This window comes from Vicugna pacos, chromosome 7, assembly GCF_048564905.1.
Source record: "Vicugna pacos chromosome 7, VicPac4, whole genome shotgun sequence".
NCBI classification, from domain to species: domain Eukaryota; kingdom Metazoa; phylum Chordata; class Mammalia; order Artiodactyla; family Camelidae; genus Vicugna; species Vicugna pacos.
This window is the reverse complement of record NC_132993.1, coordinates 73876196-73890619: the sequence shown is the minus strand read 5'-3', so window position 1 is coordinate 73890619 and position 14424 is coordinate 73876196. Positions and strand designations below refer to the sequence as shown.

The window sequence follows — 14424 nt, the reverse complement described above, 5'->3', positions numbered from 1 at the left end:
TGACATCTACATTTTTATCACAAATTTAAATATTGCAAAGGATGTACTTTCTCTTTTATATATGCTTTAAATATATTTTATTTAAACCTTGTAGTTGTAGGTTTAACTCATTTAATTTACGGGAAATACCTGCCGTATAATTGAACTGGCAAAGCCAGTCCTTGTGGTCAAGCTAGACAAATAGCCAAACCACACATTCAATTAGAAAAAGACTGACTTTATTTTAAAATTCAGATAAATGTGGGTGATAACTCTTTGATAGATAGGAACCCCACCAGGGCTGCTGGGTTGAAGGAAGGCATTGCCCACGTAAATGTTTCTTACTGACGTTCTCTGCTTTGTCTCTGACTCTCTCTCAGGAGGGCTGCATTCTCTAATTGTCACTTTGTTTAATGCCCTAAAAGATTTAAACTTGAAGGTGACGAACCAGAGTAAAATGCAGGACTGGGGATAGGTGCATCTTTCTTTCATAATGTAAGGGGCCCCTGTGTAGGGCAGGTGGGAACGGGCAGTTGGCAGTCCACAGGTTTCAAATGCATAAAAATTTAAGCTAAAGTTCTGGAAATGGATTCCATTTTAGCCATCCCAGCTCATGGGCCCCCTGGAAAGTCTCTGTGAACCCCAGGAATGCATGTTTCTCAGTGGGAAGAAATCACAGGAGGTTTCATTTCCTTTCACACGGATACACATGGTTATGGTTTTAGATGATTTACCTTCCAATTGAGAAAGAAAGGTCACTTGTTTCTTCACAAGATTCTCAGGTTCTTCCTGGTGAAATCACTCTCCCAAGAGGCAGTTTCATCAAAAGAAAAGATCCCATTAAACCTGTAGAACCCTTAAAAACAGACAGGGCTCTCATTTGTGGTTGCCAGTTACCTCCCCAGGGTGGTGACACAGAGGAGCTTTTCTGGAGTCCCTGATCCCTGGGCTGCCTGGATGAAATGCCACCAAATGCCCAGCAAGAGGTTGGTTGAATTCTGGGTTGTTGCTACATTCTTTATACCCAAGTGTTTACAAACTATAGCAACTGTTACCACCAGTAATCATAATCATCTTAATTGGTGCCCTCAGTGAACTAGACATGACGCAGACCTTATCGTCAGATGCAGTGCGCTTACTCTTTTAAGACTTGGAAAGCACTCTGGTAATGTTACAGGCATCCGGTCTGGCACTATGGTTGTCTGAAAAAGAAATCTCTGTGAAGTCCAAATTCTTCAGCAATTAGCTCATTTGATTTTGCCATGAGTTTGGCATGAAAAACAGTAGTATCAGTAAATAGGGCCGGGACAGATGCATCTTTGGGGAGCCCCAAGCTTAACAGAGTTTGAGGGAAACTCATTAAGAAAGAGAATATAAAATTTCAGAAAAGCTTCAGGGCTCATGCAAACTTGAGTTTCTTCAGCTTCACAGCAAGCCCACCTCTGCTGCAGGAACAGCAGTCAGGTTTCTGGCGGAGCGCCTCGCACTTAGAATATGTGTTTGAAGCTATTCCAGGCACGTGTAGACCTCAGGAGCCACACACTTCACAGTTTCTTGGGTGTGTGTGATCCACTGCTTGGAAGGTGAGTCAGCCCCTGATGAAAGCGAAGGGTTCTCTGCTGAAAGCCTGGCTGTTGTTCCAAGACAGAGGCTGCAGATTGGTGCGCTGTGGGCCGGGCTTGGTCTGCAGGTGGCTTGTTGTGGTTGTGTTTTGTCTTCTTGTTCAGTGTTTCTTAAAAATGTGAATTAAATTTGTCAAACTTTAAAAACCGTAAAATTTCAAATAAAAAGCTGATTTCTTTTTTTTCTTAAAAAAAAAAAAAAAAGCTTCTCTTCAGAAACTGAAAGATGGTTCCACAGTAGACTTGGGCTTGACAAAATGACAGCTCTAGAGGAGGGATGTGCTTGTGGGTTGGCCTTGTCCCCACCTGGCTGTCTTCACTTTTTCAATAATTTCCTGCCTGACCTTGGAGACATTTGATTCAAGATAAGGCTCTTTACCTGCCTGAACCTAGTCCTGCTCTGCCCCTGCCTTAATCTCATTGGTCTTTGACTTCTAATCTGCTTGATGTCCTGAGGACTTTTTTTCTTTTAAAACAGTAATCAGCTGTGCATTATTAATTTTTACACCCCATTTTGTTAACTATATTGTTTTATAAGTCTTGCTTTTTTCAGCCTGCACTTGGCCTTTCTCAGATTAGTTTGTAAAGAATGACATATTACAAATATCTCAACTTTTGTGGTTGATTCTACATTTCGGCTTCTTCCCTTTTCTAAGAGTGATACATAATAGATTTAATTTAAAAAAATTATATTGGGCTAAAAAGCGGTCCGTTTAGGAATTTTAGGCCTCCTGTTGACATCAGTGGGAAGTCCTGACAGGAGTAAGGTTGAGAACTGTTTCTTTAGACTGAGTCTCCTTGATGGCAGGGTTATTATCATCCTATTACTGCGAACCCGCTTTTCTCCCTAGCGCAGGTATTGTCCTACGTAGCTGATGGCATTTTCAGCTATTCATTTTGGACCCCTACACTGATGTTCACTAAGTGCTGGCTTCTGCATTAACTCCTTGGGATTTTGCATGAAAAAAAATTCAGAATTAAAAGGAAAAAATGTGATGGAATTTATTGTTGATTGATACCGTCAATCCTTTTGGGGGAAAAAGGCTCAGTATCAATCAATGTAGCAAGCAACAGAAACATACTGCCAATTCATATATGATACAGTTAGCTGATTGGCAAATACCAACCAGATTGTGAGAAAACTCTGTTTACTTGGGTGAAGAAGGTCAACAGTTTTTTCCCTTGTAATGCCACTGCATTTAGACTCAAGTTTCAAAGAAGTCCTGTTTGGGGCATTAAACTTATACTTTAAAAAGTCTATGAATACTACAGTTTAAAAAAAAATCAAGTTAACTTCCAGTAATTATTTACCTTAAATTAACACACAGCCTGTATAGTTGGAAAAAGAAAATATTTTTGGATATATATTTTATTTGACAGTGTTTTAGAATATCATACAGTAAACAAGATTTCTGTAAAAGTTAATTTATCCATAGTGGTGCGTTTCATAAAAATAGTTGCTCACTTACAGTCTTTCTGTGACTATTAATACATGTAATTATATTTATAGAGATACAGCTGTACAGGGTAAATTCACAGCTAACACTACACAGAAGTATTATTTGGAATGGGATTTAGATGATGTGCTGTCTTCACAAGTTATGGATTACAGCTGCATAAAGCAATAGCTGCACAAATAGTAGCTGTGAACTGTTCAAATCATAGTTTATGCAAGCGTAATCTCAAGTTTTTAATCCTTTTGTAACAAATGGAAAATAAAGGTCAGAGGATACAGTACCGGGACGTGCAGCTACACTACAGAAGCATTGTCCAAAACCAGATTCAATAAATTAATGGCAAACTATACTGGATTTCTAGTCCAGGGGAGAAAGACTAATTGAGATTAAACCAAAAGTACTGTAAACTGCTACATGTGTTTGTGCTTTTGTTTATGATGAATGGGTTTCATTTTTGGAAATTGTTTTACAAGCTGCAAGACTCTTCACTTGAGGCTTTCAAGCATATTCTCCTCTTGTCAAACAACTGAACTGTTCCTATGCCTGATGGAAATTAAACAGCTAGTGCTCAGGAAACTGCAGTTACAAAGAGAGGAAGAGTCAGCTGAGGGAGGCTGTTATGTGTGACCTCCAGTGATGGACCTCATCTCCTTCTTTACTTCCTTGACTTCAAGTGCAGGGAGGTGAGGCTTATTTGCATTTGAACTCTTGTGAGGGGCAGAATATGGGAAGGATGAAGCCTCTTTCTTTCATTCAGTTCTTATTAAAGAGAAGCATTTGCCTTTTAATATGTGTAGCTACAAGTAAGTGCATGGCTAATTAACTGAAGGTAACGTCTTACAAAGAAATATTAAAACAGCAGAGGAAAGGCAAGCTTTAGGATTTTACTAGAGGATCCACCATGGAAGAGGAAGATAAACAGAAATATCTAGACAAAAAAGCAAACCAAATGGAAATAGACGGAGAAAGAATAAGAAAGATAAGCAGAAAGGAATGCTAAGAAGATCCATGTTCTTTAATGAAAATAAATTGGTCCTAATAATGATTTTTTAATATTAGGGAGTCATTATAATCTGAGAAATACTTTGCTCTATCAAAGTGAAAGTGAAGTAATGGAAAGAGGATTTTTAAAGATAACGAAACAAATGAAATGAAGCACTGCTGTCAAAGAAGCTCCTATCTCTGACCCTGAGACAACAGGAAAGCCTTCTCATAAAGGAACTGCAGCGTTGCCAATCTTGATGTAAGGAATTGTGGTCCTTCAATTATAAAATTATTATTTTAGATGAAAACCAATTAAGATCTATCAGCTAAACTGCAAAATTCGGACTTACGGCAAACTGTTCCCTAGGACACAATTTTTAAACCTTTTCTACCACTGAAAATGTACAGAAATGTGATTACAGAAATGGCAGTAAAAATGGCATCACATCAATGAATTCACTAATTTCTAGCTCATCCTGCAGTATGCAGGGAACGTTACTGCTAAGACGGGTGATGGATGCCACGGGTGAGCCGTGGAAACATGTCATGGGCGAACAGTTCTAAATGTTTCAAAGAAACCTTTTTACCCCTGTCTAGATATGTCAAGAACAATTTATTTACAACTCTTTAGATCAATTAAAAGATATAATCTTGTCTCAGTTTCAGCTTGCTCCGTGCAGTTTGATTTTTAAGGCGATATTCCAGTTTGTGATTGCTCTTAACTTGTCCAGTTTCTTGATATAAAGTTGGATGACATCCAAATCCTTCATGCAGTGGGGGGAATTTTTTTTTCTTTCCTTTTTTTAAAACTAAAGCTACACTGCACTCTCTGTGATGTTCTTCACGTTATTTTGGTTCTTCCATAGCTGCCAAAGCCCTAGCAGTGGAAGCGGGGGCTTTCGGATCAGTTTAGGTCTGCGCGTGGACGCCGTACGGCCTATGCGCGTTGGACACGCGGGACTTCACGTCGATGCTCTCAGGCCTTGGTGCCTCCGGGATCTATGCGTGTGACAGTGAAAATAAATTAAAACGCCGTGAGACGGAACCTAAGAAGAACGGTCTGCAGGCGTCGAGGCGGGGCGGCGGGCTCATCTGCCCGCGGCCGAGGCGCCGGGTTTGAGGACGCCGGGCAGCTTGTCGGAGCCCGGCACCTTCCAGGGCCCCGGCGCCACGGCGGCCTTGCGCGCGGGGCCGCTCCCCGGGGGCCGCGCGCCCTGCCGGGGCCCCGCGCGCACGCCCGCCCTGCCCTCGGCCTCCCGCGCGCCCCCGCCCCCGCCGCCCGGGCCTTCGCGCCCGCAGAGCTCGGGGCTGGTCGCGCCGCGCGGCCCCTCCTTGCTGCCGGCCCCCGCCGCGGGCCCGGGCGCCCTGGCCTCCGAGGAGGACCTGCCGGCCTCGGGCCGCCCTTGGCCGCCGGGCGCCTCCTCGAGCCTCGGCCGAGCGGCCCTCTGCGGGCTGGCCGAGCGCTCGCTCTGCTCCCCGAGGCGCTGCTTCTTCTGGCCGCCGGCTGAAAGCTCCTTTGGTTTCCTAACGTCGTGTTCCCTTTTGATATCCCACGTCAGGTCTGGGCTTATCTGGTGGGAAGGGTCGGAGGGTGGGGCTGGATGTGATGGAGAGAATGGAGAGAGGACGTCCTCCAGGGAGACGCCTATTTCCGGCAGACCTGGGGAGGCGGCAGCGGGAGAACTCCAGGAGCTGGGTTCGTCTGTGGAGCAGGAAGCACAGGCGTTAGCAGCCGCGCCGCCCAGGCTTTCCACGCTCCCGCGACCTCCCTCCGCGCCAAGGACGAGAGCAGAGGACCAGGGGCGTCTGCTTTCAAGACCCCAAACCACTGCCACACCCACCCTCACTGCCAAGAGGGCAGCCGACCTTATTCCGGGGGGTTGTGTTCCCCGCGGTCTTTGCCCCCACCCCCCACCTCCCCTCACTGATACAGATCAGGAAGGTCGTCGCAAAGCCCCGGCCTAACCCATCCCTTCGCCTTGGCCACTTCTAACTTCCGTGGGTGTCATCAGGTCTGACAGTCTTCTGTGGATAGCTGACTTGGCAGCACGTGAATCAGTGGTTCTCAAACTCGAGTGTACATCTGAATCTCCGCGGGTAGTTGTGAGTAATACGGATGCCACATTGGCTGGACCCAGAGAGCACAGGGTCCAGGAATTTCTCTGCATTTTTAACAGACACCGAGATGATTTGAAAAATTGTCAGAGAACCAAGTTTTGCGAAATACTGGTCTGAGTCCTCTGGAGGAAGCTGAGAGACTGTCTTAACCATTAGGTGTCACTGAAGGCATAATTCTTAGCCATCACCAGATACAGAATTTGGATCAATTCGTCTAAAAATGTTGTCTTATCTTTTAGAAATCATCGTCTGTAATTCTTTTTAATAGTTCTGATGTTATAGAAGGCCTGGGACTAAGACAAATGATTCTTCCTAGGAAACCTAGTTTCAACACTTATTTGGGATTTAAGATCTCTAAGAAAGGATTTGAGACAAGTTACAACAAAATGTATACAAATTAGAATGATAAAAATGAGATTTTTTTATTTTTTTAAAGAAACCACTGGTCAGAAGCCAAGCAGAAAGAGGACAGATATGTTAGGAATCTGATATGTTTAGTTACTCCTATGAGCACTAACATTGCTCTTGAGTTTCTGGCCACTAAAGCAAAATTAAAGCAGGGAAATCCAATACAGTGATCCCTTGATATTTGTGAGGAGTATGTCCAAAGGCCTGTAGAAATCCTCACATTTTGAATTATTGGAGAGCATAACTGTTCTCCATAGAACTGTTACACAGTCATGAGGAACAAAGCCATACTGGTACCTGAATGGTGGGTGGCAGCAAGGCTCCCTCACTGGCTAAAGAGATTTCAGTCTCACACACCAGCCTCAGTGCATGTGATTCAAATTCCTGCTACTACAACATGTCAGAGACTATTTGTGGCCCTTCTGCATACTCAGTCTGTGAATGTCAAGGGTCTACTTTGCTTAAAAGTTGAGGATTCTTATCTGGTACCTTTGATGCTGATTTATTAGAGACGAGAGAAAGAGGGCAGCAGGGTTGACAGTTCCAATAATTCTGGCTACCAAGAATATCAGATCAGTTATAGAATAAATTTTTCCTTTGATGTGAAATTTGAACGGAGTATTCAGGGCACACTGTTCTCTTCCTTCTTTCCATAGATTGCTATCCATTATGTTCACTTGGTGAAAGCATCCAAGAAAAGCATCAAAAGACCTGAAATCTACTCCTGCCTCCGGCATTTACCAGCAATCTGATTTGGGACCAACTACTCAATCTCTCTGAGCCTGAAGTTCTCCATTTATAAGGTAGGGATGCAACGTTTACCTCGTAGAGGTGACACGTGCACTTCAAAGGGAAAAAAGCACCTTGCAGTGAGAGAGTTGTAATGATTTTTCACACGTAGTTGAGTCAGATTTTTCTTCTGTGCCTCGGTGGCTGTCTACTAATGATCTGGCTACATGAACTAGCAAACACACAGGTGAGGTTCTAAATAAGTGCAGTAAGTCAGCTATTCCCCCATGCTGTGATTCCCGGGGCGGAGGGGTGGGGTGGAAGGTGTTGCTCTGCTGCACGTATCATTGGTTACCTCCAGGAATATTCTGAAATCCTCAAATGCACATGTTTTCAATGAAAATTCAAATGTGTTCTGCTTCTGGCTGGGTTAGTTTTAAAATGAAACATGATAGGAGGTGGCAATTCCACCCATAAAGGAAGATACTGTCTGAAAGAGTTAAAAGTGGTCTTCACTGGAGGGTCGCTGTGCAATAGCAATCTCTAACTTGGACCAGGGTGATAATATTTCACATTTTAATAGCTCTTTTTTCCCACCATGACATCACATGAGGCAGAGTCAAGTCAGTTCTGAGACAGAGGGAGGGTGATACTAGTCATACCATTTCCTGAGGGGAGGACTTGAAGCAGAGAGAGGTTAAGTAACTTGACCAAGGTTACAGAGTGGGTCAGCCAGGAGGAAAATGCTGGTTTCTTGACTCTTTTTACTTAGAAAATTTTTCTAACATGTCGCCTTGCAAATAGGATTAAAGCATGTGACATGGACATGCTCAGTGGCCACTGCTGACCAACAGGAATGAGACCGCAGCACTGGTGAGAATACTTTTAGCATTTATTTCTGAATGTCTTACATATAACGATCAACTAGGTGAAATTATTTAAAATACAAAAGAATCTCTTATGATAAATATTTTGCAAGCATTTATTTATAGATCATTAAATACTTAATGGGAAAGATTAAAAAGCTAAAATGTTTTAAGCTACTGCTGATTAAGAATATTAGTCCAAAATTAAAACGAACTAGATCATAAAGCAAAGTGATTTAAAGATGGACGTTTATATATGTGAGTCCACAGTTTTCGTTTTTCTGGGCAAGAATTCTTTCGTTCACTAGCAGACGTGCGGTGTCCGCCCCGAGCACGAGCCGGCAAAGCTCCGTGAAGCAACAAGGGCAGGTGTCAAGCGGCCCCTTTCTCACCTTTCACCTGCCTGTCAGGGTGACAGACTGTGGAGGGCAGGGGGAGCACTTCTGTAACATTTCAAACTCTAGTTTTTGTGGAATTTTGACATGCAGTAACCAGAGGAATTAACCACACTTAGTTCTAGTTCCTTGGAACCTTACTTCAGCCGCCCTTCCCCCATCCCTGTCTTTTTTCCCTTGAACCTGGCCACTGGCTAAAGCATGTGCTTGTGTTCGCTTCAGAGCTCTTGCCCAGGAGGATGAGCTTCACACACTTTTCCTGTAGGAGATGTTCTAACTGGAATTAGAAATACAGGGACGCATCCTAGAAAGACAAAATTAGCCATGTGGGCTGGGATTTCTGCAGCCCTTTTTTCCAAACAACGTCCCTAGGCCCAATGGCTGTCATGAGAAAAGGGAAGCGCCTTTTATTCCAAAACTGGCTTCCTCCACCTGCCCTCTCTCATCCTCATCTGAGTGCAACTGCTCTCTTCGAGTTCGCCCATGATCTTACTGCCGTCAAATCCAGAGGACACCTCGCAGTGTCATCGTGGCTTTATCTCACCACATTTCACATGGCTGACTGCTCCCCGAAACGAGCTGGGCTCTAGGCCTCCCTGACGCTCCATCCTCCTGCTCTTTATTCTCCCCCGTGCCAGTCCTCGGTTTACATCGTTGGTTCCTTCTTTTACCTGACCTCGCAATGTAGCCCTCCTCAGGGCTGGGTCATTTTCTTTCTTCATCATCTCTCCTAGGTGTTCTTGTCTATTTATGGTCTTTTCTACAACAACAGTCCTCCCAGGTGCTTCTGCCGAGCTCTGTGCTATGGCTCTGTGCTGATGTGTCCACCTGCCTGCTCGGTATCTCTGCTCAGACAGGTCACTGGCATCTTCAGATCTTCAGTTTAACAAGCCCCAAACAGAAACCTGTTCTTCCCCAAGCCTATTCTGTATTCTTTCCTTATCTTCCCATCACTGGGTGTTGTCCTTGACTCCTTTCTCTCCCTCATCTCACAATACAATCCACCTGCAAGGCTTAGTCTCATCTTCAAATATACATGGACTCTGTCAACTCGTGACCCCTTTCACCATCCTAGTTCAAGATCCAGGGCAGTCCTGGAAGGATGCAGCCCACGTGGGCTGCCTGCAAAAAGCACATTTAAAAGGAGGCCACGGTGCAGGCACCTGTCATAGACCCTTGAGGACACTGGTAAAGACAGGAAATTCCAAACTGCATTTCCGTGTTGTTTGGACAGAAGTTATGTGCAGTATATTGTGAACCACACACCCTCCCTTGAGTTCGGAGCCCAGGACAGCTAACCTAGTTACCACACCCAAGGGATGGGCCTGCCGGGCTCTTGTTCCTCACTGGGCTACTACATGACCCACTCCGCTCTTTCTTGCCTCTAGTGACTCTCCACGCAGCATCCACGACAGTCTCTTTCAGACAGATTTGATCACGTCATTCCCTTGCTTAAAACTTTCAGTGGATTCTTACCGCTTTTAAGAGTAAAATACAAAATTACTAACATGGCCCACAAAAGCCTGCATGATCTGGCCCCTGCCAGCCTCCCCAGCTTCATCTCCATTCACCCCCTATTCCCCACCCACACTGGTCTTTGTGCAGTTCCTCAAACATGCCAAGCTCATTCTGTAACCTGGGACGTATGTCATTGCTGACGACTCTGCCCGGAAGGTTCTCCCCACAGCGATTCACATGGTGAGCTCTCTTTCACTCTTTAGGACTCCTAAATATCACCCCAGAGGACTCCAACCCCCAGCAGGTACTCCACTCTCCTCAAGAGTGTCTCGTCTCTCTTTTCTCATAGTACTTACAATTTGTCATTACACATTTGCCTGCTCATTTGATGAACATCAGTCACAACTAGTAGACTGTAAGCTTCATGAGGGCAGTGACCACACTGGTCTTGTTCATCACAGAGGACTGAATACCCAGCGTACTGTTTGACACAATAATACATGTTCAGTGTGTATCTGGTGAATAAATCAATCTTTTCCACAAATGGAAGTGGACAACTTGAAACCAAATGCCTTCAGAGGGAGGATGGTGGTGAAATGATACTGTGTATTTGAAGTAGGAGAGGAAAGAAATTCGTCTGAGGGGAAGAGTGCCGACGCCAGTGACAGAAGGTCCATTAGGACGCGTTCTCAGCTTTTCACCTGTGGCCCCTGGGATGGGGAGGGATACAGAGAAGTTCTGGGTCTGAGTACACCTGACTTAACAGATGTTCTTTCCCTTTGTGATCTTATCAGCCATCATGATGTAATGACTTTGCCTGAAGGAGCTTCATCCCTGGGGAATCGTAAGTCAACCTGCCAGTGAACGTTCAGATTAAGCCACAGGTAAGTCAGACCCTAAATGTCTTAAACACCATCTAAGGAGAAACAAGTCCCTTCCCTGAAGTTAGGCTCGATTTCTTCCCTTCCCTGCAGTCAGCTCTAGCCAGCTTGGATCTCTCCCAGAAAACAGACTGATTAGTACATAATTACATATTAGTAATATATACCCAAATTACACACAAACACCATTTTTGCTGAGTTAAAACATGTATGACCTCCTAAACTGTCCTGTAGGAGACCAGCAATACTGGAAAACAAAATGCATTTTTACTTCATCTGCTTGAGATTAAAAAAAAAAAACCAACAACCCTTATCTACTGTGTTTCAACAGCTTGTTTATTTTATGGAATATAACCAGGTGACAGAGAGGTGACCTGCAAGGAATAAACTACTTATTGTGGTAAGTAAGTATCTGCATTATGGTTTTCCCAAGCGGCTGTTATCTCCAGCAAAAATGTGTACGGAAGAGGAGAATGTAACTCAAATCAAGGAAGAGTTCACTGGATCCTGTGCTGAAGGGTAAGGGACCCCCTTAGAAGGAAGCCGGCGATTGTCGCAGGGAGAGGGGGCCCGTCTCCTGCCCCACCCGTCACCCGACAGCCTTCCAGGGCTCCCGGACTGGGCTGCGTCCTCCCCCGAGCCCTGAGCAAGAGTCCCTGCGCTTCTCTTTCTAGGGCTGGGACTCAGAGACCCGTGGCTGCCTTTTGGATTAGAGTCTTCAGGAAGGTAACAATACTGCTACCACTGTTGGTGTGACTAATAATGACAACAGCTAAGAGCACGGTGCTTCTCAGGGACCAAGCACTCTTCTACACCCTTGAAAGGTATTTACTCACATGTAAACTCACATTTTACAGATGAGGGGACTGAAGCATAAAGAGTTCAGGAACCCTGTTCAAGGCTGCACAACTGGGAGGGGGCGGGGCACAGTTGCTGAGTGACTGTATGAACTGGGGGAGGTTCCACAGGCTCAGCTGAAACGCCGCCCCGAGACCCCTTTGCTGGCCGGTATTTTGGTTGAGAAATGGGGCCCACCTTTTCTGGGGCAGAGTGACAGAAACGCCCCCTAACGTGGCTGTCAGGGGCAGAGCATCGTTATTCCAGATGGAGACTCTGAGATGCCATGTGTGTTTGAACCCTGAACGGTCACCATAGACAGGGTTCTGATTTGTGGAAATGCTGGACATACAAGCTGGCATCAGAGAATAATGAAATTAGATTTCTTAAGGACGGGGATAATAATATGTACTTTAAAAATATTCCTTTCAGTGTCACACTCTGAATCTGAATTGAATTGAAAATACTCAGAGATTGGAAACACTTTTTACATCCTTTGCTCAAATGAATACAAGTTCTTCAAAGAGATCTATGGATTTGTTAAGTGTTACTTCTTATAATAAACCGTTCCTGGTTCAACCTACAGTTGGCTGGGTTAGAGAATACTGATGCAGCTGTACTGAAATGTATTTTCTTCTAATTTAAAATAATATAGGAAAATATAAAAATGATTATTGTAGCTCAAAGGACAGTAATGGGAAGTCATGTGGTATTCAAAACAAAAATCTTTTAAGGATGTGTTCAAACCATAATGGTTCATTTGGATCTGTTCAACCATCACTGAGGTGATTGCTTTTTGTAACAAAGTACAAATAAGAAAAATGTGCATTTAAAAAATTTTGAGAACAAATTATTTTACTTTGCTTCTGCCCCTACTGAAGCATTGTTTCCAGTCTGGAGGCATTGTTAGTGGCCTTCAAACATGTATTTGTTTCAGTTTTATTACCAGAGAGATGTAAACTAGGTATTATAAACATTAATAACTTTAAACATTGTGACCATATTTGTTTGATGCAAAGATGCAGCAGCAGTAAAGCTGTAGCAGACTTTACCTCCATGGCTGAGAGGGCAAATCTCAGGGCTAGACAGGGTTATTAATAATAATGGAGTATATTTATTCCAAGCATGTTTCAGAAAGCAACACATTCTTCTTTTCAAATAAAATCTTACAGAAAAGCCCAGTATGTAACAGATAAAAATGTAACTGCTTTGGTTGGCTGGATGGGTCCAAAGTCTCGCCATTCGCCCCTACGCCCACCTACAGTGGCTTTTCAGACCGTTTTTCAGGAATCTTTTGACGCTCCAACAGAACAGTTTGAAAACTACTGCAGGAAAAAAGCAGAGTCTTGAAAAGCCCCTGTTAAAATGCAAAAAGCCCCATTAGCAGGTAATAAAAGGAGAAAGGGGAGATTCTTTAATAGATTCCTTTCTTAGATTAGTAGCTGGCATTTGGATTTTACAGAAGGGAGACAAAAGCACAGGGAAGTTTTGCCTAAGGGGCTGGAAATGTCTGCAGCGCATTTCCAGTTTGGGAAGGACAGACTTGACCTTCCCAGAATCTTGCCCAGGCTGTGTTGGTCACCTGGAGCCTCAGCGCGTGAGTAGAGCCTGATCCCGTTTGTCTTCAGAAAGAGTAAGCCAGCAACTTGCAGAGGAAGAACGTTGGGTAAACACCCAAGAACATGAGTGAATCGCAGATGCTAAGTGAAAGGCAGCTTCAAAAGGTTACATACTGTGTGATTCCCTTCATGTGACAGTCTCCAACAGACACAAGTAAACTAATCAGTGGTAGCCAGAGGCTTGACCACAGTGGAGAATGAGAGAATCTGGGGAGATTATGGAATTGTTCTGTATCTTGATTATGGTGGTGATTATATCACAGTACGGGTTTTTCAACACTGGTAGAATTGTACACGAAACTGGTGAGTTTTACTGTAATTATACCTCAATTTAAAAAATATTAAAAAATAGTCCTGATGAACTTCTAAAAAAAAAGTATGTTCATTTATTATATTTTGGGGGGGGTAATTTAGGTTTTTTTGGTTTTATATGGAGATAGTGGGGAGTGAACTCAAATTCATGCATGCTAAACAGGTGCTCTATGACTGAGCTATACCCACTGCTCACTGCTGCTGAACTGTTTTTAACCCTGGTGTGAAGGGGTCTTTTTAAATTGGTTACACCTCTAGCAAATGTTTTCCCCACCACTTTGCTTAGTAACTTCCCTCCCTCCCTTACCACTGGTCTAAGATAAGTCTCAGCCCCATGAAACTGATAATGAATTCTGAATTTATGGAGCTAACGGAATCTGAATTAAAGAGGTTTTACTTTTATCTTTAGAAGGCATCTTTAATCTCAAAGCTTTTCTGGAATCATGTTCTTCATCACAGAAATACAGCCCTGTCTGAAATGGCAGAGAGTGGAAATAAGGGATGAGAATAATCAACCATAACGTACCTGGTTCATGGGAGAAATGATGGAGACAGATTACAGCCACCTCTCGCCCAAGATGGAAGAAGGGGAAATGAGTTAGAGGATGCTCTTGGACTCGTTAAATCCACACGCCTGGGGTACGTAAACAAGATGTTCCCTGTAAGCCGTCCAGGGACACGACTCAGGCGTCAGATTAATTCACTTCTAGACTGTGTGTCGTGCAGCTGTATCCCCATCAACACGTCCCCAGGAAATAA

General features: G+C 43.9%; 2 protein-coding genes across 17 annotated transcripts in view; one reads left to right on the top strand and one right to left on the bottom strand.

Annotated features, from left to right (window-relative positions):
* PHTF2 (putative homeodomain transcription factor 2) overlaps positions 1-14424 on the top strand; it is a 164887-nt gene that overhangs the window by 147683 nt on the left and 2780 nt on the right. For 10 of the 15 annotated variants that reach the window (XM_072965158.1, XM_072965156.1, XM_072965157.1 and 7 more), the window contains 5 exons: positions 7225-7371; positions 8102-8170; positions 10811-10900; positions 11229-11721; positions 14125-14304. The gene's annotated coding sequence lies outside the window, so the exon portion shown is untranslated. Of the gene's footprint in view, positions 1-7224; positions 7372-8101; positions 8171-10810; positions 10901-11228; positions 11722-12166; positions 12275-14124; positions 14305-14424 lie in introns of those variants that run through there. The other 5 variants (XM_072965152.1, XM_072965150.1, XM_072965149.1 and 2 more) reach the window with 5 other exon arrangements.
* MAGI2 (membrane associated guanylate kinase, WW and PDZ domain containing 2) overlaps positions 2953-14424 on the bottom strand; it is a 1098388-nt gene continuing 1086916 nt past the window's right edge. For both annotated transcript variants that reach the window (XM_072965145.1, XM_072965146.1), the window contains one exon: positions 2953-5744. In XM_072965145.1, coding sequence (XP_072821246.1) covers positions 5131-5744 — 614 coding nt within the window. In that variant the 3' untranslated portion in view covers positions 2953-5130. The remainder of the gene's footprint in view (positions 5745-14424) is intronic.